Source organism: Pleurodeles waltl, chromosome 5 (assembly GCF_031143425.1).
Source record: "Pleurodeles waltl isolate 20211129_DDA chromosome 5, aPleWal1.hap1.20221129, whole genome shotgun sequence".
NCBI classification, from domain to species: Eukaryota; Metazoa; Chordata; class Amphibia; order Caudata; family Salamandridae; genus Pleurodeles; species Pleurodeles waltl.
Window position 1 is genome coordinate 408,919,588 of NC_090444.1, and position 25,075 is coordinate 408,944,662.

The window sequence follows — 25,075 nt, forward strand, 5'->3', positions numbered from 1 at the left end:
TTTTATATTATTAATAAGTGTGATTCTATTGGAGATTATTTGTTTAACCGTATTAATCAAATTGAGATAAATACCCATTTCAATGAACCGCTATTGATTCTTTATGCTTATCATTTGTGTTTGAGAGTTATCTTTGTGACCTTAGCATTGTTAATAAAGGGAAATAAAACTCAAATATTCTTGTTACTAAACTGGTGTGATTATTGACTGAAGCTTTATAATATTGAATATTGTTGAATTGTTATTGGAATATTGGTACTCACAAATCCCATAGGTGACATCCCCTCAAACCTATGTCGCTTCCATCCATCGTGCTCTCACAGAGGATCCCTTATAAAGTATTAATAAAAGTTTGGATCTCGTGGCGCGCTTGCAGTACTAAACAACATGTACGGTAATAAATCCTTGACACGGTGTGACGCCATGGCATACGGAACGTCACATGCCAAACATAGGCCCCAATCCCGTCATTACATTTGATGTTTCGCTGTGTCGCCCAAAATTAAATCTCTCTTTTCCAAACCTCCGTTGTGGACCACATATGTTACAACCCGCTTACTCTCTCGACATTCCCCAGTAGTGTCTTCGCAGTACAGAAGTTATGAACTATTTTCATTTTGAATGATTCATATTTTAATGCTTGCTATTTAATTTTACATCACACCTTCGTAGATTTTCACGCTTATAAGTGTAAATGGGATCTTGCCGATTCCAGTAACACGGCACTGGCAATTCAGTTTGCACTGGTACTCAAGACTTGTCTCTGTTGCCCTTAAATAATTAGTGTCTCCCACGCCCCTGCTGGCACCTTCGCAATATCTGTATTACACCGCATTCAAGATCTCTCTAGCACAACAACAGGGATTTCCTGGAAGTCGGAATCACGTCACAGAACATACTCGCTCTCCCATTGGGTGTTCTTCGCGTCACGTGACATTGTCAAGCCCTATCCTCAGCTCCTTTCGTCGCAGGCAGTTGAAACCGGCTGGGACTGCTCTACGTTGTCGGTGAAGCCCGGGTGGCGCTGCGACCACTGCCCGGCATGGAGACTTCGCTCCCCCCACCCCGCTGAGAGCCGTCCCTTCCCCCTCACCCCCAGCCCCCCATTCCCCCATCCCCGACACCGCTGTGAGTATTGGCTGGGAGAGAGGATGTATTATCCCACCCAGGCTAAGAGCAGCAGGATGTTTCTTGGGAACCTTGGGAGGGGAAGTTAGAGGTACTGGGTGTGTGTTCATGTGCGTGTTCTTGTAAGTATCCGTGTCTTTACTGCGCGAGGTGCTGCTACTGGTCTAAGGTCGTTGTTGGGCTTCAACGTGGTACCACCTACCATTTCAAACGTGGATGCAGGGAGATGGAGGTTAGATATTTGGACAGCTCATCTGAAAGCCTCTAGTTCTGGGGCGGAAGAGTCCGCTTATGACTATAACAGAAGATTGGCAACTGCATTGTACGCTTAACCCGTCTTCATTGGTTTTAATCCGGCGTGATGAGGCCTTCGCAAGTAACTGGAGGTCTTCTTAGTTTGTATTTTTGGGAACAGTTGAACAGTCATATTAAAGAGCGGGTTTTATGTATTTGTCCCTGGCAGATGTTTTGGGTGTTGCAGCAGCTCGGAGAAGGGTCTGTGGAGATTCCACAGCGCAGTACCGCGGCAGATTCCAGGAGATTTTACCCCCCACTAACCTTCACTAGCAAGGTGCGCCCACCCGAGACATCGGGGACAGTTAGATGGTCTTGCGCAGGTGTATCCGAGCAATCTAGTTTCTATAACGCTGTGGCTTTGTGAATTCTCCCGTTGGGAAGAGTGATTCGTAATATCGTACACTAGATAACTCTCTCTTTTGTAGGGCTTTGATAAATAACGAATCATCCTCATAAAGCTAAACACACACAATATATTTTTTTTACAACTACGCTGCAATATGTTTCACTGCCTACCTAAACAGATCTAAGCGTTTCATGGCTAAAAAAATATTACCCCAAACGCTCCTAGCCCGTTTCTTCCAAAAGTGAAGCGAGGTTTCTCTAATCTACTAAAACAGCTCAACAATCTTGCATCAACATTTCGTTAGAATTTTTTTTAGACATATACCATGGCACGTGACACTACGCTCCCTTTTCAGATTTATTTTTGCTGCAGTATCAATGTGCGCGTTTTCTTTCACAGGCAACGCTAATGTAGTCATATACATGAGTAGCTACTGAAACGGGCAAATCATTAAACTCTATACTTAGATGTTAATGGCATATTACGTAGCGATATGGCCTCATTGCATGCAAGAATTTGGGGTGGGGTGCTGCATTGCTGTTGAGGATTAGTCGTTTTTCACTATAAATGTACCTTCATTATTTGCAACAGGGTATCCAAATCATATTCGTTTGTTTATTCTCCCGCTGAAATGTATAGCAGTTTAGGGGTTGGAATTCTTATTTCATCGTCAGTACAAAGCATGTGACAAATTAGGCTAAATTGTTTCTTGTAGAAAGTGGGCATAATAGGCTCCGATTGAATGAAGGCATATACTCTTTCTTTGCATCTATTTATGCGGTAGTATCTAATTTCAAGCGACTGTAAAAGCAGGCTAGGTACCATGAACTGTTAATTCTTTTCTACGGTTGTCTTTAGTTAGAATTATCAGCCTATTTTCCCTTAAGGGTGCTTCTTACAAAACTATTGGTGCAATAGCTTAGAGGTTTGAAGGTTGAAATTTCCTTGCACTGTTTCTTAAAGATTCTTTGAAATAAATTGAACGTTTACTTCTGCTGAGTTGCTCACGTGTGCTGCACATTTCTTACTAGTGGAATTTGCAAAATGTTGCAGGAGTATTTCAAGAAACTACACCGTTTATACATTTCTAGAAAAGTTTGCATGTTTAATGCCAAAGGATGAGGAATTTCTACCAGGTGGCAATCTCTTCAGCATAAATGCAATACATTCGTGCAATTTACACAGTTTAACTTTTTCCTTTGAGGAAAATATTTTTTTAATGTGATAAAACCTCCTACCTTAAACCCAATGCTCTAAATGGGCCGGTACTGAATACCAGCACTTTTTTACTTTAAGAGGGAGAGTACCGACACATCTCAAGAAAAACTTAATACTTTCAATTGGAGAGTACTGGCACTTCTCAGAAACAAGCAGGTACTCTGGCACACCACAGTACCTACACTTTAATTTTTCAATTTCGAGCACTACCCAAACCCTCGTTTGAATATGTCGAGATTCCCCCGCATTACTGCCTGAATGGGGGGGCGGGGGATAGAAAACGGACTCTATCTTCGGTCAGCTTCCTCCAGCAACCCCCCCCCCCCAAAAAAAAATAGATGTCATCACTCTGTGTTGATGCTAAAGGGGCTACCCACACCAGTTGCATGAATGGAGTAATTCATTATGAACTGTAGTTCAATTCACAAATCACTTAGAGATTTGAATATGCATTTTCAAGAAACAGTCTTGACACAGTTTGCAGAATTTATAATGCACTATGCGTGTTGGTAAATAATTTTGTTGGTGACAATCCATAGAGCACAAAAACATTGTTTGTTGCCTCTTACATGTCATTTATTACCTGCTTAGCTAGTTTATTTGAAAGGGGATAAGTATTCTGGTTAGACCCTGTCCGATACATTATGCTCGTTAATGTGAGTGTATGTGTAAATATATATATCTCAGACCAATCCTTCAGCTATGTAACACCAAAAGAAAAAGTCGCACTCACTGTGTCATCTTTTCAAAAAAATTTTATTTGGCTACGCATTTCAACCTAAAAGGGTCTTCGTCATGGCCTAAACTTGAAAAATCTTTTTCTACCTGACTGAATGTACATCTAGCTTTGATTTTAAAAAGTGTCAGCGCGTCGGTCCTTAATAAGTAAACTTACAAGGGGACGTGTATAGGTTGAAGAACCTTTTGACTCGTTTGAGATGTTCTTACCATAGCTCCAGAACAGAAGCAATAATCAACACACAGTAGTCAATAATCAAGTCAGTAATTGTCACACGCCATGACCTTTCAGGCATGAATAACCACACCTTTAGTAAAGGTTTAGTACCTTTATTTCCCTTATATTAACAATGCTAAAGTCATATATAAATTAATCTCAAAATCAAATGAAACACATACAAGAACAATACTGGTTGTCTGAAGCATCAGAAGAAACGGTTTAATCAAAGCTTGAATCACAACGCATTCTAAGTTAACAATGCATATCAATAGCAGAGTCCGCTGCAATAGAGATATATGATGCATAAAATTCGGCAAGATAGCTCGTCAAACATTTGTCCCTGCAAATTGTCAGTTATCATGTAAATAGCCTCAACTAACCCAGATTAGCATCAGCATGTGGGGCTTCATAGAAAACAATTTAGAACACACATTTAGGAAAAACGTCTAGCTAAGGAAACTATCAAGACAGCGCAGTTGGTACCCAGAAAGGAAAGGCATAAAAATGTAATTCAGTCACATTGTCATATCTTCCTATCCACGGTATGGGTCAGCAAACAGAATCAGTCTACGTCTTCAGGTCATCAATCAATCAGCAAAACCATCAGGATCTCAGTTCAGAGTATGAGCCCAATGACAGAATCTTGAGTCTCTTCGTCTTCTCAATATCGCAGTAATTCCCTAAACTCTGAACGAGTCTCCTCTGTCGCGTTTACATCAGTCACCTAAAATATCCCCATAATCCCTATTGGTCAGTTAGTTGTACGTTTATACACTACCCAATAATATTTCAACACTAAATTCGACACCTGCTTCAGCAAAAGTCATCCATGTTTACACTCCATTCCCTAACTCATGCACAGCACTCCCACATCCATGCCCTGTACACCCTCAGGCATGTTGTGAGCTTTTTGCACTTTTACACCGCTTGTCCCACAATGTGTACCATACTTGCCCCCCCCCCCCCCCCCCCCCCCCCCCCCATGCAAAGAGTTTGTGATTTGCTGATGTGGTTTTTTTTTTTTTTTTTGTGTGGTTCATTGTTTGGTCATTCTCTGACACTTGCCAGTCCTTTCCCCTCAATATCAAGTGGGGCTCCACTTGGTTGGTTGTTGATACTGAGATACACCACTCAGAAAAAAACAACCAAGCTCTTAACAGTGAGATGACCCACTCTCACCGGCTTTGGAATTCTTTGACTGCGACCAACTGTTCAAATGTTAGTCATGAATGTTTTGAGGCCTACTAAGCATTGTCAGTTGATCAGTTCAGTACCCCTATTGGCTTGCATGAATTGAACCTTGTTGATTTCAAACTGTAGGCAGATAGTGTTCATTGGACTGGGGTAAAATCCATGTCTATCAGTGCCATATATTCAGACTTTGGGCCTCATTGTGAATTGGAAGTCGGAAGATGGCTAAATCATGCAATGGCGGTCGGACTACAAGATTACAACCCAGCCGGTAGAACCGCCACCACTGGCATCCTGGATCATGGATCCTGACACTGTGGTGGCGGTCGGAGTTGTGGTCAGCCACGGCAGAGCTTATGATAGCACCTCAGTGTTGATCACAAGCCCACTTTCAGCCAGCTTTTCCGAGGCTGGTGTGACGGCAACCTCACCCCTGTGGGTTTGGCAGTCAGATGGCCAAACTTGCAGTGGGGTCCTTTTGTCTTGTATCACTAGCTAACCCAATAAAAGATTGAGTTTTTGTAGAGTGCTAGGGCTTGTGTTTTCTGTGACTCCTAAAATCCGCCCCCATGGACAGCTCAATAAATATTCTATTATATTATTGTTCACAGTTGATGGTTATAGAGATATCCGTTGTGCTGAACTCCTACTACATGCTGACCCTTAATAAGTTTCACTGAAAGTCGTGCAAACTGCTCATTTTCATTATGGTTCTGTACGATTAGAAGTGAGAACCACCTTTTGTCTTCTTACAGTTATGCAATTTTTGCAATTGTAGATTGCTGAAAATGGCAGAACGGAGACCAAAAGCGCAATAATTAAAGTTTTTACTCTCTCTCTCTCAGCACTTCATCTAATAACTTGTAAGTAATTTACAACTAGAAATCGTACTTCTTCCCAATCTCCTTTTTTCTGGACATTTCTCATTGCCTTCAGTTTTACCCTTGACCTTATGAATGCATTTGCCTTATTAGCTGCTTTGTTTAAAAATGTTTTTTTTAAACTTTTATGAGCACACCAAAATGAAATAATTGAAGGTTTGTTTACCCTATCACAAAATGTTTAAAACATTTATTTTTTCAAAAGTAGCCAAAATTATAATGTTAACCTTTTAATAATAAAAAAAAAATCTTTCCATGTTTCCATTTGTTCATTGTGCATAGGGGACGATAAGGAGTGCTAGCTTATCAGTCGACAAAACGTTGGATTATGGGACTGGGTTTTACTTTTACAAAGTGCAGTTGGGCAAAAACTCAGAACTATATGAAGTTTTTGCGCATACAGTAGTGCCACTAGAAGTTATGCAGGTGTGCATATGCTTGCGTAGGAGTTGTATATTGCTTTAGTTGTTCATCTTCATGCTTATATGTCTGTTTTCTGTGTGCTTGAGATGTTTTCTCTGTCTGTATGGAAGGATAAAAGGAATGGGCTTCAGTCTTTTCACTTTTTATGTAAATTTAATTGACGTACCTATGAAAAAATATAGTATTAAATATTAATACTTTTTTATATCTACAACTTGATAGAAAATGCACATTCCAAAGTTGGCACACAATCTAATTAACAATTTAAATGCGCTAGGACCTCGGAGATTTGTTTCTGTTGGCGTTTGCTGCATTGTCAGCATATTAGAAAGTTTTAAATTCACTGTAAGTTTAAATTGAGAGTGATTGGACTTATTTTTGCATCCTGTGGTTTTCTGTGCTTTCATTGTGAAATATGAAGCCATCTTTCACAAATTATTGGTCTTGTACTCCTAATTCTTATTTGTATTGTGGAATAGCCTCCAGCTGTAAATTATTCTGCATCCTGTTGCTGCGTTAGTACCCATTCTGTTTATGGTAAATTAATTCTGTTTCCAACTGATCACTTGCATGCTTCTTAAAAAAAAAAAAAGGGAAAAAACAATTCTAAACATTACTATAATTATTGTTTTATTTAATGTATATATTTAACAATATTAAGTGGTCATTAGGTGTTTGGCGGATGGAAACATTCGTCTGCCAAATTCCTGATGAGGATGCCGCCACAGTGCTGGTGGTCTCCCCAGCAGCCCCATCACAACTTTTCCACTGGGCTGACTGGCAAAAACCAAAGTTTGCACCAGTCAGCCCAGTGGGAAAGGTGCAACGGCATTGTTCCCGACTCAATTATGAGCCAGTGGCACTGCTGTCACCATCAGGGTGCACCAGCACCCTTGAAATGCACGCCCAGTGTGCATTTCAAGGGTGCAGGGGGGACCCTTGCACTACCCATACCATTGGAATGGGCAACGCAGGGGCCTCCCTGTGTCCCCCTGCACTTGTTCTCCCTTTGCCTTTTCATGATAAACCAGCCATGCAAAGGATTGTGGAGAACAAGGCTGTAATCAGTACTGTGGCAATGTTGATTACAGCCACAAGCGCCATCATCTCATCGGAATCACTGATCCGAGCGGAGAAGGTGATCTTTTGGTGGTCCGACCGACAAACTCTTAATTTGATGGTCAAAGCCGCTGGGGTCCAGACCGCCACCATGAGTCTGGCGGTCTATTGCATGCCAGAGTCATAATTAGGCCCTTCATTTTCTTTCATAACAAATTTTAATTGGGTATTCATATGCATTAGAGACACAAATGGGCCATACATCAATATAGGATTCTGGAGGATGAGGCCTTAAAGTCGTACAAACAGATGCACCATAAAGCGCCGGTCTACCCTCTCCCCCACCCACTGCTGACTCAGATATCACGTACCAGTGTAGTTCCAGATCACTACACTGCGTTGCTCCATGTCTCAAACCCCCCCCCCCCCGTGGCCACCGTATTGAATCTCCGATAGTCGGTCCATCTCTGCCAAATCTTCTGATGCACCTTGGAGCCCATACAAAAGTCCATTCCAACCTTCCCGACCCCTCAGTAATGTTGGGCGGTGGCTTTCCATAATCGCATGATGTCTCTTTTGCCATTGTGAGCCTGAGGAATAGTAGATGATGATTGTATCTGTTCCCACTTATGCTCTCTGTGCTATGGAGCAGAATCAGTTTCGGGAGATTTGGTATGACCCAGGCCAGAACCTCACTCAAACGCAATACTACGCCTCACCAGAAGTGCGTCCGTGCACTACAGCGCCACACAGTGTGAATAAACCTGCAGACTGTGGTTTCACACCGCACACATGTGGGAGAGCCTGTTGGACCCATACGCCACAGACTGCTCCTCGTATAGAACAGTACACTTAAGGCTTGATATATACTTTGTTTGTGCTGCTTTTGAGAGTAAAAAAAAAAAAGAAAGAAAAGACGCAAATGTGGTGCTAAAAACAGTATAAATCAGGCCCTTAATTTTAAAGTTATTTTTAAAAATAATTCAACATAACTCTTAACCAGGATAACTACAAAATAAACAGAATGTTAGTGAGGGTGGTAATTTTATTTTTGAATTATTGGTCAACAATTAATATGTATTAAGTGAACACATTTCATTTTTTTAAATCATTTAAAGTGTAATACAATTTGAGGAGGTAATGTGTAACTAAAAAACAAAACAAAAAAAACCCATGTTAAATAGCTAATTAAAACTGGGCTAATATACTGAGGGCTTGCACTTATTTAGTAGGTTTAGGTAAAAGCTTACTGCTTGCGTGCACAATCTGTTTTAGCATTTTTTTAAAGTGTTGTATCTGCTAGGGAACACTCCACTTTTTGGCCAGGTTTTGCTTCAGGAAGACGCCCTGCTCTTATTTCTGATAGGCTGGAGGAAACCTCTCCGCCTCGGGGGGACTTCTCCATAGATCTTTTGCCGTGCATTTGGTCAGACCATTTTTTTAAATTCAAATTTCTTCTCTTGGATGTGGAATGGCCCAGGCCTAAACCTATAGCAGCTGAATGCTCTAGAAACTGGGCTTGTGTCAACATGGACTCTTTCTGCAGCTCCTTGGCCAATTCCTAGCCTGATGCTAAGGTCTATCTTGACTGTATGTAGGAGGGCATCATTAATTGTTGAACGAGTGCTTGCAACTTTCATGCCTCTCCTAGAAGTATTAGACCATCAAGGTGTCATGATGCCTCAAAATGTTTTTCATCAGATTTGAAGGTAGCCAAATTGGAATTACGGCGTGCTGAACAGAAGTGGCGAAGGAACTATGCCTCTAAGGGAAAAAGTTTGTCACTCCTCAAACTATAAAGAAAAGTCAATACACAGGCTAAATTCACATATTTCTCAATAATGCAAAAGACATTTTAAAATTGCCTGATCCTGATAGGGCGGCTTTTACGATCATTCCCATGCAGAATGTATGGGAGGCTTTGAACTCTTTCTTTACTTATTGACAAGATTACTAACACTAAATCTAGTATTCCTTCGTGCTCTTGGCCCATGGATCTCCGTGTGCCACGTAATTCTGCCACAATTACAGCTTTGCCTGCTATTACCAAATGAGCGTCTTAGACCTTCTGATTGAAGTAAAATGAGGCTTCCCAAATGACCCGTGCCCCCCCCCCCCCCCGAGCTCCTAAAAATAGTCTGTTCACACATACCTGACCCTACCCTTGCCCTCCTTACCTTTTCTTTAAATTGTGGTCAGTGCCCCAGTTCATTCAAGGAAGCCATTGTAATCTTTACTAAAGAAAGCTGGTGATGACTCCTCTATTATGAAAAATTATTGGCCGATATATTTCCTCCCTTATCTAGCTAAGATTCTTGAAGCCCAAGTTGGGAAAGGCCGCTGCTCTTTTGTGGAGTCGTCAACCTTTCTTGAGCCCTTCAAACCCACCCCCTCTGCCCCAAACCCCATAAGGCAGATTTCAACCTGCCCTTTCCACCGAGACAATCCTACTTGTGTTGGTGAATGACCTCTGGAAGGTGGCCGACGGGGACATTTCCCAAGCATTGATGCTTTTGGATCTCTTGCCGGCTATCGACACGGTCGACCACGATATTTTGGTCGACGGGGTCTAGGACACAGGCCCTCGAGGAACTGCACGAGATTGGGTTACGTCCTTTTTGGAGGACCGTTTGCAGGTGGTCATACTCTTTATTCATCTAAGGTCTGTTTGTCTTTTGGTGTCCCTGAGGGCTCCTCACTATTTGTCTCCCATCCCCAAACAATCTGTTTAATCTATACAGTCACTCTCTGTTGCATTTCCCAGAATCAAAGTAGGGCCAAGTTATACAACTATGCTGATGACTTGAAATTGATATTTACCAGCGACAGCTCCCCTGAATGTGTAAACTCTTTCCACAACACTATGCTGTTTATACACAACTAGATGAATGACAATCAATTAAAACTTAACTTTTATAAGATGGAAATAGTCAGTCATTATTATAAACATGCTTGATATTTGCTGTCCTTCTCTCTGGCCGGTATCTATGGGTTGAAACCTCCTCGCTCCTCCCCTCCCCGCCTAAGAATTCAGTTAAGAGTCTTGGTGTCTTGACATGCCAATTTGACTTTAAAAACCCACGTATAAGCTCTGATTTTCTCCTGTTTTGTTTGATCTTTGGAAGATCAGAAAGATCTGCAACCTTTTGTCTTAAGAGTCCCTCATACAGGTCGTTATTGCTTTGGTCCTTTCAAGTTTAGATTATGCTAATTCTCTGTCCTTGGGTCTTCCCAAGTGTCTGACTCCTTATTGAGAAATTTGCATTGGCTGCCTGTAGAAAGGCACTACATTTTCAAGACCGGTTGTCTTATTTTTAAGTTATTCCAGCCGTGTTGCCCCACCTTTGACACGGTCCGCATACAAAAACATATTCCCAGTCTCAACCTGAGATCTTCCTTTGCTAACCTTCTTTCTAATCCCATTTAAAAAAAAAAAAAAAAAGACTGGGGTGGCGCTAGTGTGCGAAATTGGAGCCCCACGTAGAAATGCTCTTCCTTTCAAAATTAGACACTCTTCTTGCTATTCAGTCTTCAGAAAGCTCCTAGATGTGGCTTATCAGGCTGACATATGAGTAAGGGTGTGCTGTATGTTAGACTCTTCATCCTTGGCGTGGTCTCCCTTAACCTTTTTTTCCTCTGTTTCCCAGGTTGTTGTGTGCTGGACTCTGTTTTTGCTGTTTTTGTTACTCTGGGCACTTTACCACTGCTAACCAGTGCTAAAGTGCAAGTGTTCCTAAACAAAATGTGTATGTAATTGGTTTATCCATGATTGGCATATTTGGTTTACTAGTAAGTCCCTAGTAAAGTGCACTAGAGGTGCCCAGGGCCTGTAAATCAAATGCTACTAGTGGGCCTGCATCACTGGTTGTGCCATCCAGATTAGTACCTCTGTAATCATGTCTCAGACCTGCCACTGTAGTGTCTGTGTGTGCAGTTTTAACTGTAAATCCGACTTGGCAAGTGTACCCTCTTGCCAGGCCTAAACCTTCCCTTTTCTTACATGTAAGGTACCCCTAAGGTAGGCCCTAGGTAGTCCCATGGGCAGGGTGCAGTGTATGGTTAAGGTAGGACATATAGTAATGTGTTTTATATTCCCTGACAGTGAAATATCGCTAAATTCGTTTTTCACTGTAGCAAGGCCTGTCCCTCTCATAGGTGAACACAGGGGCGCCCTTTTAAATCTGATTAAAGTGTAGGTTCCCTTCGGGAGCGGATAGACGTGGAGTTTGGGGCCTCTGAGCTCACAATTTCAAAATACATCTTTTAGTGAAGTTGATTTTAAGATTGTGTGTTTTGAAAATGCCACTTTTAGAAAGTGAGCATTTTCTTGCTTAAACCATTTCTGTGACTTGGCCTGTTTGTGGATTCCCTGCCTGGGTCAGTTTGACAGTTGGGCTGGTTGCACCTCTCACTAGACAGTGACACAAAGGGAGCTGGGGTGTAGCCTGTATATCCTGATGAGCCATCTGTGCTAGGAAGGAGGGGGGGAGTGGTCACTCATACCTGAAAGGGCTGTGTCTGCCCTCACACAATGCAGTCTCCAACCCCCTGGTGTGTGACTGGGGACTGGCCTGGGCAAGGCAGGATTTCACAATCAAGAGAAACTTTGCTTTGAAGTAAGCCTATTTCAAAGGAAGAAGAGCAGCCCTGCTCTGCGTGTGATTGTGCTTTGTGGAGCTATCCTGAAGTTGCTTCTGCCTGTGCTAGAAGACAAAGACTGGACTGACTCTGTGTGCCTTCCATCTTGTGAAGAACTCTCCAAGGTCTTGATTTAGAGCTTGCCACCTGTTATTGAAGTCTCGGGGACAGCAAAGACTTCTCTCTGACAGTACCTGGAGCCTCTGCTGAGATTCCTACTCTGCCAAGTGGTGCCCATCCAGTTCCTGGGACCTGAAAGGAAATGCTGGCAGCCCAAGAGTGAGAAATCCACGCACCGACCGCCGTGAGGGGAGAAGATCGACGCAACTTGGATCTGCAGCTGAAAAATTACTGTGCCGCCAGCGTCGTGGCTGAAAATTGATGCTCGTCTGCAACGCAGCCAGAAGATCGATGCCCGTGGCTGGAGAAACAACACGCAGCATCGCTGACTGAGGCTGGTGAGATCGCAACCCGCGCTGCATGGTTTTCGGATCATCGTGTGGGCGTGTAAAAACGATGCAAGGCCTGCCCGGACCCGAGAGTGCTGACTGGATCGCCGAATCGCTCTCGCCTAGAGAAGAAATGACGCACACCAACCTGACTAAAGGAGAAATGATGCAAGGTTCGCTCGTGAGTGATATCGGCGCATCGCAAGCTGTTTTTGAAGCTCACTCCCCCTTGCAGGGTTATTTTTGACGCACCCAAGGTACATTTTCACGTTAACAGCGTTAGCGTCGTGTTTAAAATTACATGAAGAGTTTTTGCATTTTTTGTGATAACTTGACTTGGGTATTGTGGATTTTTGTTGTTTTGGTCTTGTTTTGTTTAGATAGAGGATATTTATTTTTCTAAACCTGTGTTGTTGTTTTGTAGTGTTTTCATAATGTTATTGTGTGTGTTGGTACACATACTTTACACCTAGCACTCTGAAGTTAAGCCCACTGCTCGTGCCAAGCTACCAAGGGGGTGAGCGTGGGTTAGCTGAGGGTGATTCTCTTTTACCCTGACTAGAGTGAGGGTCCTTGCTTGGACAGGGGGTAACCTGACTGCCAACCAAAGACCCCATTTCTAACACTGTATGTTAGGTTTTAGTTATCTAGTGTCAAGAAACCTATTTTTTTTTATGTGCGGTTTAGAAATATTTGTAACATAACACATAATAAACTTTAATATTTTTTCCTTTATTTGCTAACACACAGATATCTGCCCTGGGGGAGGAGAACTCACAAAATAGCCAGTTACTAAAAGTAATTTTACTAGCATAAGATGGGTTGAAAGAGGCTCCACACCCTCATTTGAAAGAGTGGAGGTCCTAATTCTACACATAGGAGTAACTTGCCACTCGAAAATGGTGAAGAGCAAAAAGTGAACATCTACACAGAGGTGTAGGAGTAGATCACAATAATATTGTATGGTGTGTGTGTGTTTTTTTTTTTTTTTTCTTTATACTCCAATCTCCCTTCTTCAAAATTCCCGAAGAACAGAGTAATGTACCACTTCAAATTTTTATCTGGAGTCCTACTCTTGCTGACTTTTGAAAGTTACGTAAGGACGTCCAGCCTTTTGCAGACACAACCTTTTAGTTGAAAAGAAACCAATATGTGTTTTATCACTGATTGACGTTGCTTGTGCCAAAATTAAAGCAACGTCTGCTTTTTAAGATATTTGCCTAGATGGCCATTGAAATCAAAAAGGTTTAAACTAATGTGGATTCATTCTTAAGGTTTTTTTTTTTTTTTTTTTTAATGGATGTAGAAATCTCATTGCGAAATGTCGTTTTAATTTGCACTACTGTTCATTAAGCTCTGGTTTTGTTTCCTAGTATAAAGTTTATTCTACTTGAATCTACAGTTAGAATTAGAGGAAACATGAAAGGCAGTGTTATAATTACCTTATGCAAAGATATGGTGCTAGGTAATAGTGTGACTTTACATGGGGCTACACGTCTATTTAATATGAAATATTTACTATCCTAGCTACTTCTAGTTCCCCCTTTTTATGGTCTGGCTTGACAGCGCTGCTGTCACCAGACAATTTTATGTATCACCAGGAAAAGGGCTTTGGCTCTGCCCACGTATTGGGAGCCAAGAGTACCTGTTTTGATTGGGCAGAAGTTGTGTACTTCCACAAAAACGTGCTTGCCCTTCACACAGATGTCATAATTTTATTTGTCCTCTGTCTGAGCCTTCAGGGGCACACGAGTGCCATTTCAGTGCTATTAAATTGTCCTAGATAACTAGTTAATTTATGGTGTTTCTATCAGGTAGCAGCACAGATGGGAGCAGACATGCATGGATTTTTAGGTCTGGCTTGACAGTTCATGCATTAGCCTTGACTTATTACTATTGCCAGTGCTTGTTCTGTAAAAGTGTGGGATCAGTCACTTTCAGTGGTTCCCAACCTTGTGACTTCTGTGGACCGCCACTTTACCATTATTGGAACCTGGGGACCCTTACTGAATCATTATTGGAATCAGCGGACTCCCCTTAGTCATTACTGGAAGCCAGAGACCCAGGCCTATATGTCTGTTTGAACTGCAAAACAGCACACAAAAAAAAGTAACAAACATTCCATCAAACGCATACACAAATGTTATTACACTTTTTAATTTAATTTGCAAACAAAATAAAAAAAATTACTAGGGTGGTTGGAGCGTTTCTAAAGTCAATTGAAGCTACACATCGCCCATACTTTAATATGCATGATACGCCCACACTCTTCCCACTAATCAATTTGAGGATACTAGTTTAGCTTATAGCCTCCAATTTTAACATCCAAGACATTACAGTATATTTAAAAAAATTAATTGTACTTTTAGCAAATGTTTTTTATTTTGTTTATTTAAAAAAAAAAAAAATTATATACACTTTATTAATCTGTTAAAATTAGTTAATTTTCTAAGTAGTCACTGACACCTGAGGGGACCACAGGTTGGGAACCACTGGGTTACATCCTATTCTCCTTTGCTAGTTGTAAATGTAGTGAGACAAATTTCAAGCAGCCTTCTTTAGAGGCCGCAATTGTTGTGTTAGTGAGATTCCACAAGCTTGGTTTTGATGTATGCAGTGATTTTAGCGATCATGAAGATGGCTGAAATCAGAACGGCTGTAATAGCGGAGTGTTACACTTTATAAACAGCTTGTTTGTTTTCTTCCAATAGGAACATTTTCTTCAGTGACCTAAACATCTACAGCGATGGCATCTCAAATCACACTTCAAGTGAGAGCATCAACTATACCAGGTAAAGTGTACTTTTTATATTGCTGTTATTTTATAAACCAATTGAGATAGCCTTAAATGAGCAAATGAAATTTAAACATTGAACCTGTCATGGAGTGTTTTTTCATGGGCTAATGTACAGCTTCATTAGTAAGTGGTTTCCAATTAACATAATCCTGCAGCCATGGCCCCCCTTGATTTGTACCCTAACCAAGGGTCAAAGAAGGAGCCGAAAACTGCCAAAGCTGGTTTAATGCCAGGCTAGTATTACTTGCAACTGGATAGTGAGCGTAGTTAATCTGAAGTTGATAGGATTGAAGTGAAGAAGGTGAAACAGATGTTACTCAGGTAAGCTTTGTAGTAGCCAACTGGCTTCTAACCCACAAGCAAATGTATTTCTATCAAGCGCTGCTGCATAAACTGTTTATTTTTAAACATTGCTCACATTTTGGTGGAAAACAGAGTTGGAGAAGCAGTTCTTCAAATGCAAATCCTAGACAGACATGTCTCCCACTTGGTGACTAAACTGACAAAATTTGAGACCGACATGATTATTGTCATAGAAGAGATGTACCAGAATTATAACCATTTTCACCATTTGTTTCTTGATTTGCAACACGGAAATGGAAAGGAATAGTTTAAATGGAAAGCTCGTTCATAAATATGGATGTTTTGGGAATTGACAGCCAGCTATAAAAATGTACACCAAAATTCTAGGGACTTGGTAAAGAGAGACTGTGAAGAAATAAACTTGTTGTTGTATTCTGGTTTCTGTCATAAATTGAAGGGAGGGAGCGTTGGGAGCTTTGGCAACACGTAACTGAGTCAAAGGAGAAAAATACTATGGCGGGGCTATTGAACTAAGGCAAGAATCCACACCACTTAAGAAAGAAAATGGAAAAATGCTGCAGATGACCCGGGAGGGAGGGATTATTACAAATGCCTGTAATGGTCCAGAAAGTAAGGAAAGATTGAGAGCAAAGTATATTGGTTTCAGGAGGTGGATGGGGTGTTGGTATACTTATTTAAAGAAAAATATGAAGGGGGAGGGCAAGGGAGAAAATGTAAAGAATTGCGAGAGGGGCTGTATCTTCTTAAGCGCTTGTATTTTAACTGTGATGTTTCTCAAAATAAATGTTAGGCCAGTTGTTGTAAGTCTGTTTCCCATCCAGAGAATAGATCACCACTCAAAAGAAGAAGGTTTATTATGTCTGCAAAATGGGCCTTTATAACTGGGTTATGTTCTGAGCTACACTCATGCTTGTATTTGAAACTAAGAGCAAGAAATATTATTTTAGGTGAAACAGCAGAAAATTACCTTCCTATCTCGGAGGCATACCATGTTACAAATGATTTATTGATCCAAACCCGATTCTCTCACCTTCTACTGATGTATGAGCAACAGTAGGTTATATTCTGTGTGATGGCCAGCTCAATAATATTTGATTTATTTAGCCTTGATTGGCCCTCAGCTGCTAGTGTCCCAAATCTTTGGATACCAAAAAGGGAGGATATTTTAAGATGTTGGCATCAATAACCTGGCAAGCGTTTTCCTTGTTAAGGCATTATAGAATGTTTTAAAAGTTAATATAGCTTGCAAGTCCTGGCCCATGGGTAATAATCCCGGCCCCTTGATATACCTCAGTTTTAAAAAGAAAAAAAATATGCACTCAAGAGACTTTCATTTTTGATTTGTCATTGGATCATTAGAGACGTAATTTAGCTTGGGTAGACATTGCTGATCTGGGTCGATTATTTATATATATATTTTTTTATTTATATTTTTCTGGACGACATTTTTTTTAACAAGCATTTTCAATGCAACTGGTCTCACATTTGCTCGAGTTACAGCTATTAGTGTTGTAAACTCCTAACCAGACTTTTCTTGCCACACAAATTAAAAGAAGGAAAAATGTGGCGATTGCACTATGTAAAATGCAGCGCAATCATTCTGAAATTGAAAACTGAAAAAAACAAGTGCGATTGCGCTATGTGGAAAAAATCAGATATAGTCCGGAAACCATGCTGAAAACATAGAGCCTCGTATGTTTTCAGTAGTTTACCGGTGCTGTGTAGGTGGGCTAAACATCAGAAAAGGCATGACGTATGCATGCCTTTCACAAATGGAAGCAAGCGGATTTTAAAAGGCAAGCCCACGAACCAATGAAAGTGACTGACGTGACATGGGTGTGGTTGGAAGCCCAAAGAAAGATTACTACAGGGGACGGAGTGCTTTGCACTCCTCAAAAAAATGACGGATGTGTTGCAGTTATGATGTAAAATTTCAGGAGCCATGAGACCTATATACTTCATTTTGGTGTCAAAGCATAGGTTTGGGGTCAAGTAGTCTTACAGAGACAGAAAATAACTCCTCAGAGCAACCCTTTCTTTATTTTCCAAAGTGGATCTTTGATAGAGAAGACATATATAGAAGCAAATAATAATAACAAAAAAAAATCCTTTTACGTGTGCACCAAACAATGTTTATGATATGACTATGATTTTTTTTTTTTTTATGACTTCTGTTTTAGACACATTTTCATAGTTCACTTTCTTTCGGCAATCTCTTGTGGTACATTTGTAGAATGTTAAGCTCTTTTCAAATGCTCTTCGACAGGGACATCTTTTTGCAACACAGGATTTGCAAGTACGTGTAAGTTCTGTGGGTAGATAAAAATGTTATAGGTTTTAGCACCAGATCAGTATCTTCCCAGCCAAATTCATACAGATCTTTCTCTACATATGCATGATCCAAACCTTTTCCACATCTTCTGATCAAGTAGAATGCGCTTTTAATGTGTCCACCCACAGATATTGGTGGAAGGTCACTTAGCAGGACTGATCTCTTGAACTCGCTGTACTGAAGATCGTTAAATGTGTGTCAGTCAGTCAGAACTCATTTTCCACACATTGGTAAGGTATTTTCTATGTCTTTAAACTCACATTTTTCTTCTACTTCAGCAAATCCTTTTAGAAACTTCACAGACTCAGCAGTTAAAACTCCATAATTTGTTCCAGCTTTGCTCGGTGTCATCACCCGTAAGAATATGTGCCTTGATAAGAAAACTGGGCATCTCTGGATGAAGTTTCCTGTACAGAATATGAAGTGGGATTAAGTGTCTTCTCACCGGTTCCATAACGTATCCATAACTCTGAAATTCCTTGACTTATGAACATTGCAACAAATCTAAGTAGCACAATAATAACACTTGTATTTGACAGTACTAGGACTTGATTGAAACCATTTCAAACAGCCCACTCAACGTGGCACAACTCTAAGGTCCGCTTCCTCCAATTTGCTGTTAAGTTATTGAACAATAAGGCCCATACAATGTTTTTTTTTTATTTTTTTATTTTGTATTAATAAAATGCAACAGTATACAATTACATTGAGTATTTTTCTCCTTTTTTCCCCTCAGTTAACATGGAAAGAGCACTCGTAACGTTTTGAAAATATCTCTGCAGGCACCACCTCCTCATTGACAATCGTGCAGGGTGTGGAATTTAATAAAATACCTACATGTCCATGGGACAGGTTACTCCATAAATCTACTTGTCCTGTAAATAAAATCTGCTTGTCCCTTTCGTGGCATGTATTGCAGCAATCTCATTATAAGAACTCAGATAATATCTCTGATTATGCCAGGGCTAATATTTAGGAGGCCCTGAATACTAGCAGCTTCCTTATATTGCCACCTTTCCTCAGATCTACATAATGGCGGTAGCGTTAAGCAATAGTCCCAGGGTTGGCATCTCTTTTGATTCTGTGCAAACCTACTGACTTGCATTTTTTAAGGGTTTCCCCAGCTCCCTTTTTTTTTTCTTACTGAGGAAGGTTGAAAAGTTACTCCTGACGAGGGTCAGAAGTAAAACCTCTTCCAGGGTTGGGGGGTGGGGGTGGGGGAGAAAGTTAAAGGGAAAGTACACTTGTAAAACACTCAACACATTTTTGCATGAGCAAATCTAAACCTGCAGATTTGCTTGTGCTAAAGAACAGTTCAAAAATATTTTCTACAGTATGATTTCCTGGTATTCTTTTATGAATTATTGTGACTTCATGAAATACACAAATCTGCTCTAATGCAAAGACCTATACCATGTGTGCACTTTTGTGAATTTATTTAAGAATTGGCCCCTAATTAGGTCTGACATTAACCAAGAACTTTTGATTTTTATTAGTATTCGGTCTCTCTCTATCCATATATCAAATTCTGTCCCTCTCTATATATCTGCTGCCTTCACTGTGACTGATGCTACTTGTAGAACCCGCCCTACTCAGCACCTGGATACCCTCACAGGTGACAAGTTCTGCGCTATACAAATCCATGTTACATTACAATGAAAACAATCTGCTCTTTAACAAGGAGCATATCAGTACACAAAGTTGTTTTGTTCAATGCCAAGAACTACAATGGCAATGTATGCTTTTTGGTTTTAAAAAACATTTTTGATTTTGTGTAATGTTTGTTACAAAGGCGAGGGCCCACTAGCTCCCACAATAAAGTTTAACAAAAGCCATGTCAAAACAAATCCCAGACTGGCAAAACCAAAAAGACTGACCACCAGTGCCTGACATATTGGCTTTGCCAATGCTTGTTTACGGTGACTTTCCATTATGAATTTATTTTTTGGAAATACTAGAATGCATCAACATTTTCCTAAACATTGGTTCAAAGAAAAGGTATCTAAAATCTCACAGTAGTTTAGCAACACATTTGTTTTCCTAGTTACATTTTTGTGAAAATTTTATTTTGAAAGCAAAAGATCATCAATCTTGCTTTCAAGCTTCTACAAATATTTGCATTTAATCGCAGTGCATTCTGGGAGTATTATAAATCACCTCATATTGTTAAACATTGCTAATGTGTGTCGACATTTTTAGGTCTAGCGTAAGCATTCGACTTCTTGTATACCTCTGTGGGCTGCCAGCTATTTCATTTGTTAGTTTCAGTGTCATTTAAAATCGTTGCACGCTAGTGGTCAGTCATAACTTTGTCCCTTCAGTGAAGGAGCAGGGACCAACTACTGTATTATTACACTTTGTCCTGTTTATCTGTTCTGTAGGGGACTTTTGAAATGTTTTTTTATTTTTTTTATTTTTTATTTTTATTTTTTTACTTTGTGTCCTGCTCCTGTTCAGGGAAGCTTCCCTTTTCATTTGCAAAGCATTCTTCCTCTGAGCTTAGCTGTGTAACCGTGCTATGAATTGGGCTGTTATCTTGGTCACCTTATGGTCTTTGTTGGCTCTCTGCACCCTCTTTCTGCTGCCTGGCCCCCACCCTTCCGTTGCTTCGATTCTCTTTACCAAGTAAGCCTGCCTCTATGCTGAGAGAAAGGGCAGAAGATTGCTTATAGCCTAGAAACCCAGCCCTACAAGGGCTCCGCAATCCTTAGAGACAGTGCCCACTTCTGCTCCATGCTGGGGTCCCACTCACAGTTCTATCAGTGCACCCTGGTTCACACACTCCAAGCCCTCAGCCGTGCCAGTGCTACAAACCCCACATACGCTGTTTGCCAGAGCACCGCAGTTCTTGCAGTCAGTGCACACCATTGAAACTAAGTGGGACATGCTGGGGATTTCTCATGATGTTACCTAAAGAGGTCACAGGCTAACTGCCTCCTTCTTCCTTAACATTACCAAATGCGTGCGTAACGAACCTTTACTAATGACTCCTGTGACAGCCACCTGAGGCTCAGGAAGACCTGTTTTTCATGCACCTTTAACGCACTCTCTGTGCTAAATCCAACTCCTTCCAGTTTGTGGATGCAAGTTGGGGGGTGTACGAGTATGCCGTACAAAGCGATTCCTTGAACTGATACAGCATATCTACCTTTGAAACTAAGGGAGACGTGCTGGGGATTTCTCATGATGTTCCCTAAAGAGAAGGTCATAGGCTATGAAAAAGGGTAGTGTTTGGTGCATAGGGGAGTCCATGAGAACGTAGCATATGTCCCAGCCAACATTATGTGCAGTGATGTGACTATAATGCCCTTATACAGCAAACTGAACATCTACTAAGTTCTGATGGAGGATGAACATGAAAAGCAGGTCAAACACTGACCTATACAAGTCATTCTCCTTCAGTGCTGGGATGGCACCAATGGGTTTGAATCCACAGGTGTAGATGATGTACATCTGTACTACCTTTACTATCTGCCTTCTACCTGTGCAATAACCCTGTGAAGGCACTCCTACCATAAGCTTTCCTTACCCATTCATGTCTCTGTTCTTATCAGAGTCCTGGCTAATCCTGTATAATTGCCAAGTGAACCTATACTAGTTTGTGGAAGCAAGTTGGGTGTTTCCAAGTATGCCGTACAAAGTGATTCCTTGAACTGAGAGAGCATATCTACTGTTGAAAGTAAGGTAGACATGCTGGTGAAGAAAGGGTACTCCGTGGCAATGTGGCATATGTTCTGTCCACTAGTATATGCAGTAGGGGGAATATAATGCATGTTAATTGAACAGAACACCGACCACGCTCTGGCGGTAGATTTAGCTGTCAAGCAGTCCAAAAGGAAGTCCATGATGAAGTAAAATTCTGTGGCTCCTTGCCTAACGAAGCAGTGGCCCATGGATGTTCGGTATCCATGCACTGCCACTGAAAGGATTACCCAACGGCAGCTCAACCTCAGTCGATTTCCCAGAACTTTGCTTTAGTATGATACAACGTAAAGCAAGTAGGGATACAGAGGCCTGGTTGTGATGGACACCGGGGACAGTAATACCGACTCTCCTGCCGCTTTCCATGCTTCGAGCACACTTTACAGCGACGACATGGACGATCCTTTTTGGGTGTTTTAGGAATGCGATCAGCAAAGTGTCGCTCCTGCAGCCTTGCCACATCCTCCAGAACATATAAGGTGGAGGCTGCTGCTTCTTCTGTAACAGCAGTGAGGCTTTCAATTACAGACAACTGGAAGTCCAGGAAAGTCATGAGTCTTCCTGTTGTTGTCTGACGGTAAACAACATACGCATTATATGTTGCCATCTGAATCGGGTGGGTAAACAGTTTCTTGTACCAAGTGCGAGTTTTATGACACGCATTGTATGGTTGAAGAACCTGGTTGTTCTTGTCCACTCTGCCCATTAACTTATTGTAATCAAATATACAGATGGGCTTGCGGACTTTGGCCATCTGACCCCAAACCGTGATGGGAGAAGTGCTCGCATCATGAATTGTAGTGAGCACGTATACATCACGCCTATCTAGGAACTTGACTGCGAGCAGTTCGTTAGAACGCAATGCAGTACTCTGGGATTTCTGGAGCTTCTTGCAAACAAGCTCCTGCGTGAGTCCTTTGCGGTTTCAACGAACTGTACCGCAGGCCACAGTGCCAGCTTTGTAGAGCTCACTGAACAGCTCTACTCCTGTATAGAAATTGTCCACATAAAGGTTATAACCTTTGTGAAGAAGTGGCTGGACAAGTTCCCATGCAATCTTACCTGTGACCCCTAACGCGAGAGGGCAACCTACAGGGTTTAGGGTAGAATCCTTCCCTGTATACACTCTCAAGCTGTACACATAGCCAGAAGAGCTCTCACACAGCATGTACAGCTTTATGCCATAGCGAGCGCTTTTGCTCGCAATGTACTGTCTGAAAAGCAGCCGTCCTTTGTACAGGATCAAGGACTCATCGACTGCTATATTCTTTCCAGGAGTATAGATCTCTGGAAACCTGGCAGACACATGTTCCACAACAGGCCGAATTTTGAACAACCTGTCATGAACTGGATGGTCCCGGGGCAATGCAGCAGAACTGTCATTGAAATGCAGCATGCGCTGCAGTAGCAAAAAACGATCTCTGCTCATGTATGGTGCGAAGATGGGAGTTAACCAAACCGTGCGAGTCGTCCAGTAGGACTACAAGGTGGGTTTCTGCACTAGCCCCATTTTGAGCGTAAGGCCCAAAAATATCTTCAACTCCGCCAGCGAAGTGGGAGTCCACTGGCGTGCCCTAGAACGGGGCCCTAGAGTGCCTCCGCGCTCCCTCAGAAATTGTTCTGCACGCAAATTTGTTTGCTGCACAACTTTCTGAAGGAAGTCGACATCCAAAAAGTAGATAGATGTAGTCGACTGGCAAAAAGTTAGCTGTATCGACTTTACATCCAGCGTCACCAGTAAAAGGTGGAATTTGGGGCTAAACCAAACCGGGGGGCTGCCAAGAGAGCACTCTCTCTGTGCTTGCGGCAGCAAGCACGTGCTCTCTGGGTTCGGTTAACCCAATGTGGTCCCGCTGCCCAGAATGTGCTTGCGAAGAGAGAGCACGGATGTCGTCATTGTCTCCTTCAGACTCACTGGAAGAGGTGTTGTCGGATCGGACTCCGCCGACTGATAAATCACTCCCAGATTCTGCCCCATTGTCCTTTCCCTCAGATGCTGTCTCAGTGTCTGCTGTCTCAGTCTCTGAGCCTACATCAGAACTGTCCTCCATAACCCGAGTTAGGGCTTGATCAGCAGTCATCCAACGAGACGCCATCTCTGCAACTGGCTAAACTGTCCCTCTAAATTACTAGCCTACGTAGAAGGCAGATACCCGCAAGCAATTTTGTGACTATGTTTGTTGTGTACAATAGGAAATGTCGTCACCTTACCTTCGCTTCTTCTCCAATTCTTCAGATTCTCTGAAAACACCGAAAAAACAAAAAAATAATGTATTACTTCACCTTACCACACACCCAGTGCAACAGTCATTTTTGGTGCTCTGCCTCCCATTACCGCCTCTTCTAATTCCCTCGGTAATACCCAGCAAAAGTGCCACTCATATCTCCATAGTCCCCCTGGCATAACATTTGTTTTAAAGCACAGGTAACGCTTGCCTTTACTAATCCACTCGGCTAAATACATATAAATGTATCTCCTTTGCAGCAGGACAATAAACCGTCTGTGCTACTTTATGGCAACTGCCACTAGTGTGTGTGTGTGTGTGTGTGTGTGTGTGTGTGTGTGTGTGTGTGTGAACAAGAATCTCACCGCACTCCACGAGGTTCAAATTGGCATCTTTTATTACAAGCAACAGCCACATACGCATTTCGACTCTCAAGGAGTCCTGATCCCAGTAAATGAGTCCCTCTTTTCTTTCATTTTTTTATACTTGCAATAAAACTTGTCAATTTGAACCTCGTGGAGTGCGGTGAGATTCTTGCTCACAAAATATTTTCGAGGTTGCTCTCCTCCATCACTGAGCAGTGGAGTGCGCAGTACAACAATCTTTTAACCAATTTGTGTTGCATATATATATGTATATGTTTAGAAACTAAGTGGTTGAAGGGTTGCTGGGCGGCGTACTCCACTGCCGGTGCCCAGTGACGGAGAAGACCAATCTTGAAATTATGTAATGCCGAAAAATGTCGCCGCACTCCACGAGGTACAAATAAACGTGTATTTTATTGCAGTCAATAACCACCAACGTGTTTAGACTCACCAAGGAGTCTTGATCACGGTCCTCGTGGAGTGCGGTGAAATTGTTCACCATTATAAAACACCACACAAAAGAAAAACAATGCATTTACAATGCAATGGGTCTCGCATCTGCTCGAGTTAGAGCTATTAGCGTTATAAACTCCTAACCCAACTTTTCTTGCCACATAAATTGATAATTGAAAGTTAAACACTTTCACATAAGAGAGACGATTCACAGGGCCACGGCCACCATGAGCATCGGGTGAAGAGATACACAAAAGGAAAAGAAGTTTGCTCGCAGTTAAACGTAACA

The 25,075-nt window shown here is 41.6% G+C and overlaps 1 protein-coding gene across 5 annotated transcripts in view; it reads left to right on the forward strand.

Annotated features, from left to right (window-relative positions):
• The first annotated feature begins 970 nt into the window (after positions 1-970).
• Positions 971-25,075, forward strand: part of GPCPD1 (glycerophosphocholine phosphodiesterase 1) — a 741,593-nt gene continuing 717,488 nt past the window's right edge. For 2 of the 5 annotated variants that reach the window (XM_069234162.1, XM_069234166.1), the window contains exons 1-2: positions 971-1,128; positions 15,300-15,380. In XM_069234162.1, the coding sequence (XP_069090263.1) occupies positions 15,335-15,380 (46 nt within the window). In that variant the 5' untranslated portion in view covers positions 971-1,128; positions 15,300-15,334. Of the gene's footprint in view, positions 1,220-1,299; positions 1,361-1,680; positions 1,700-15,299; positions 15,381-25,075 lie in introns of those variants that run through there. The other 3 variants (XM_069234163.1, XM_069234164.1, XM_069234165.1) reach the window with 3 other exon arrangements.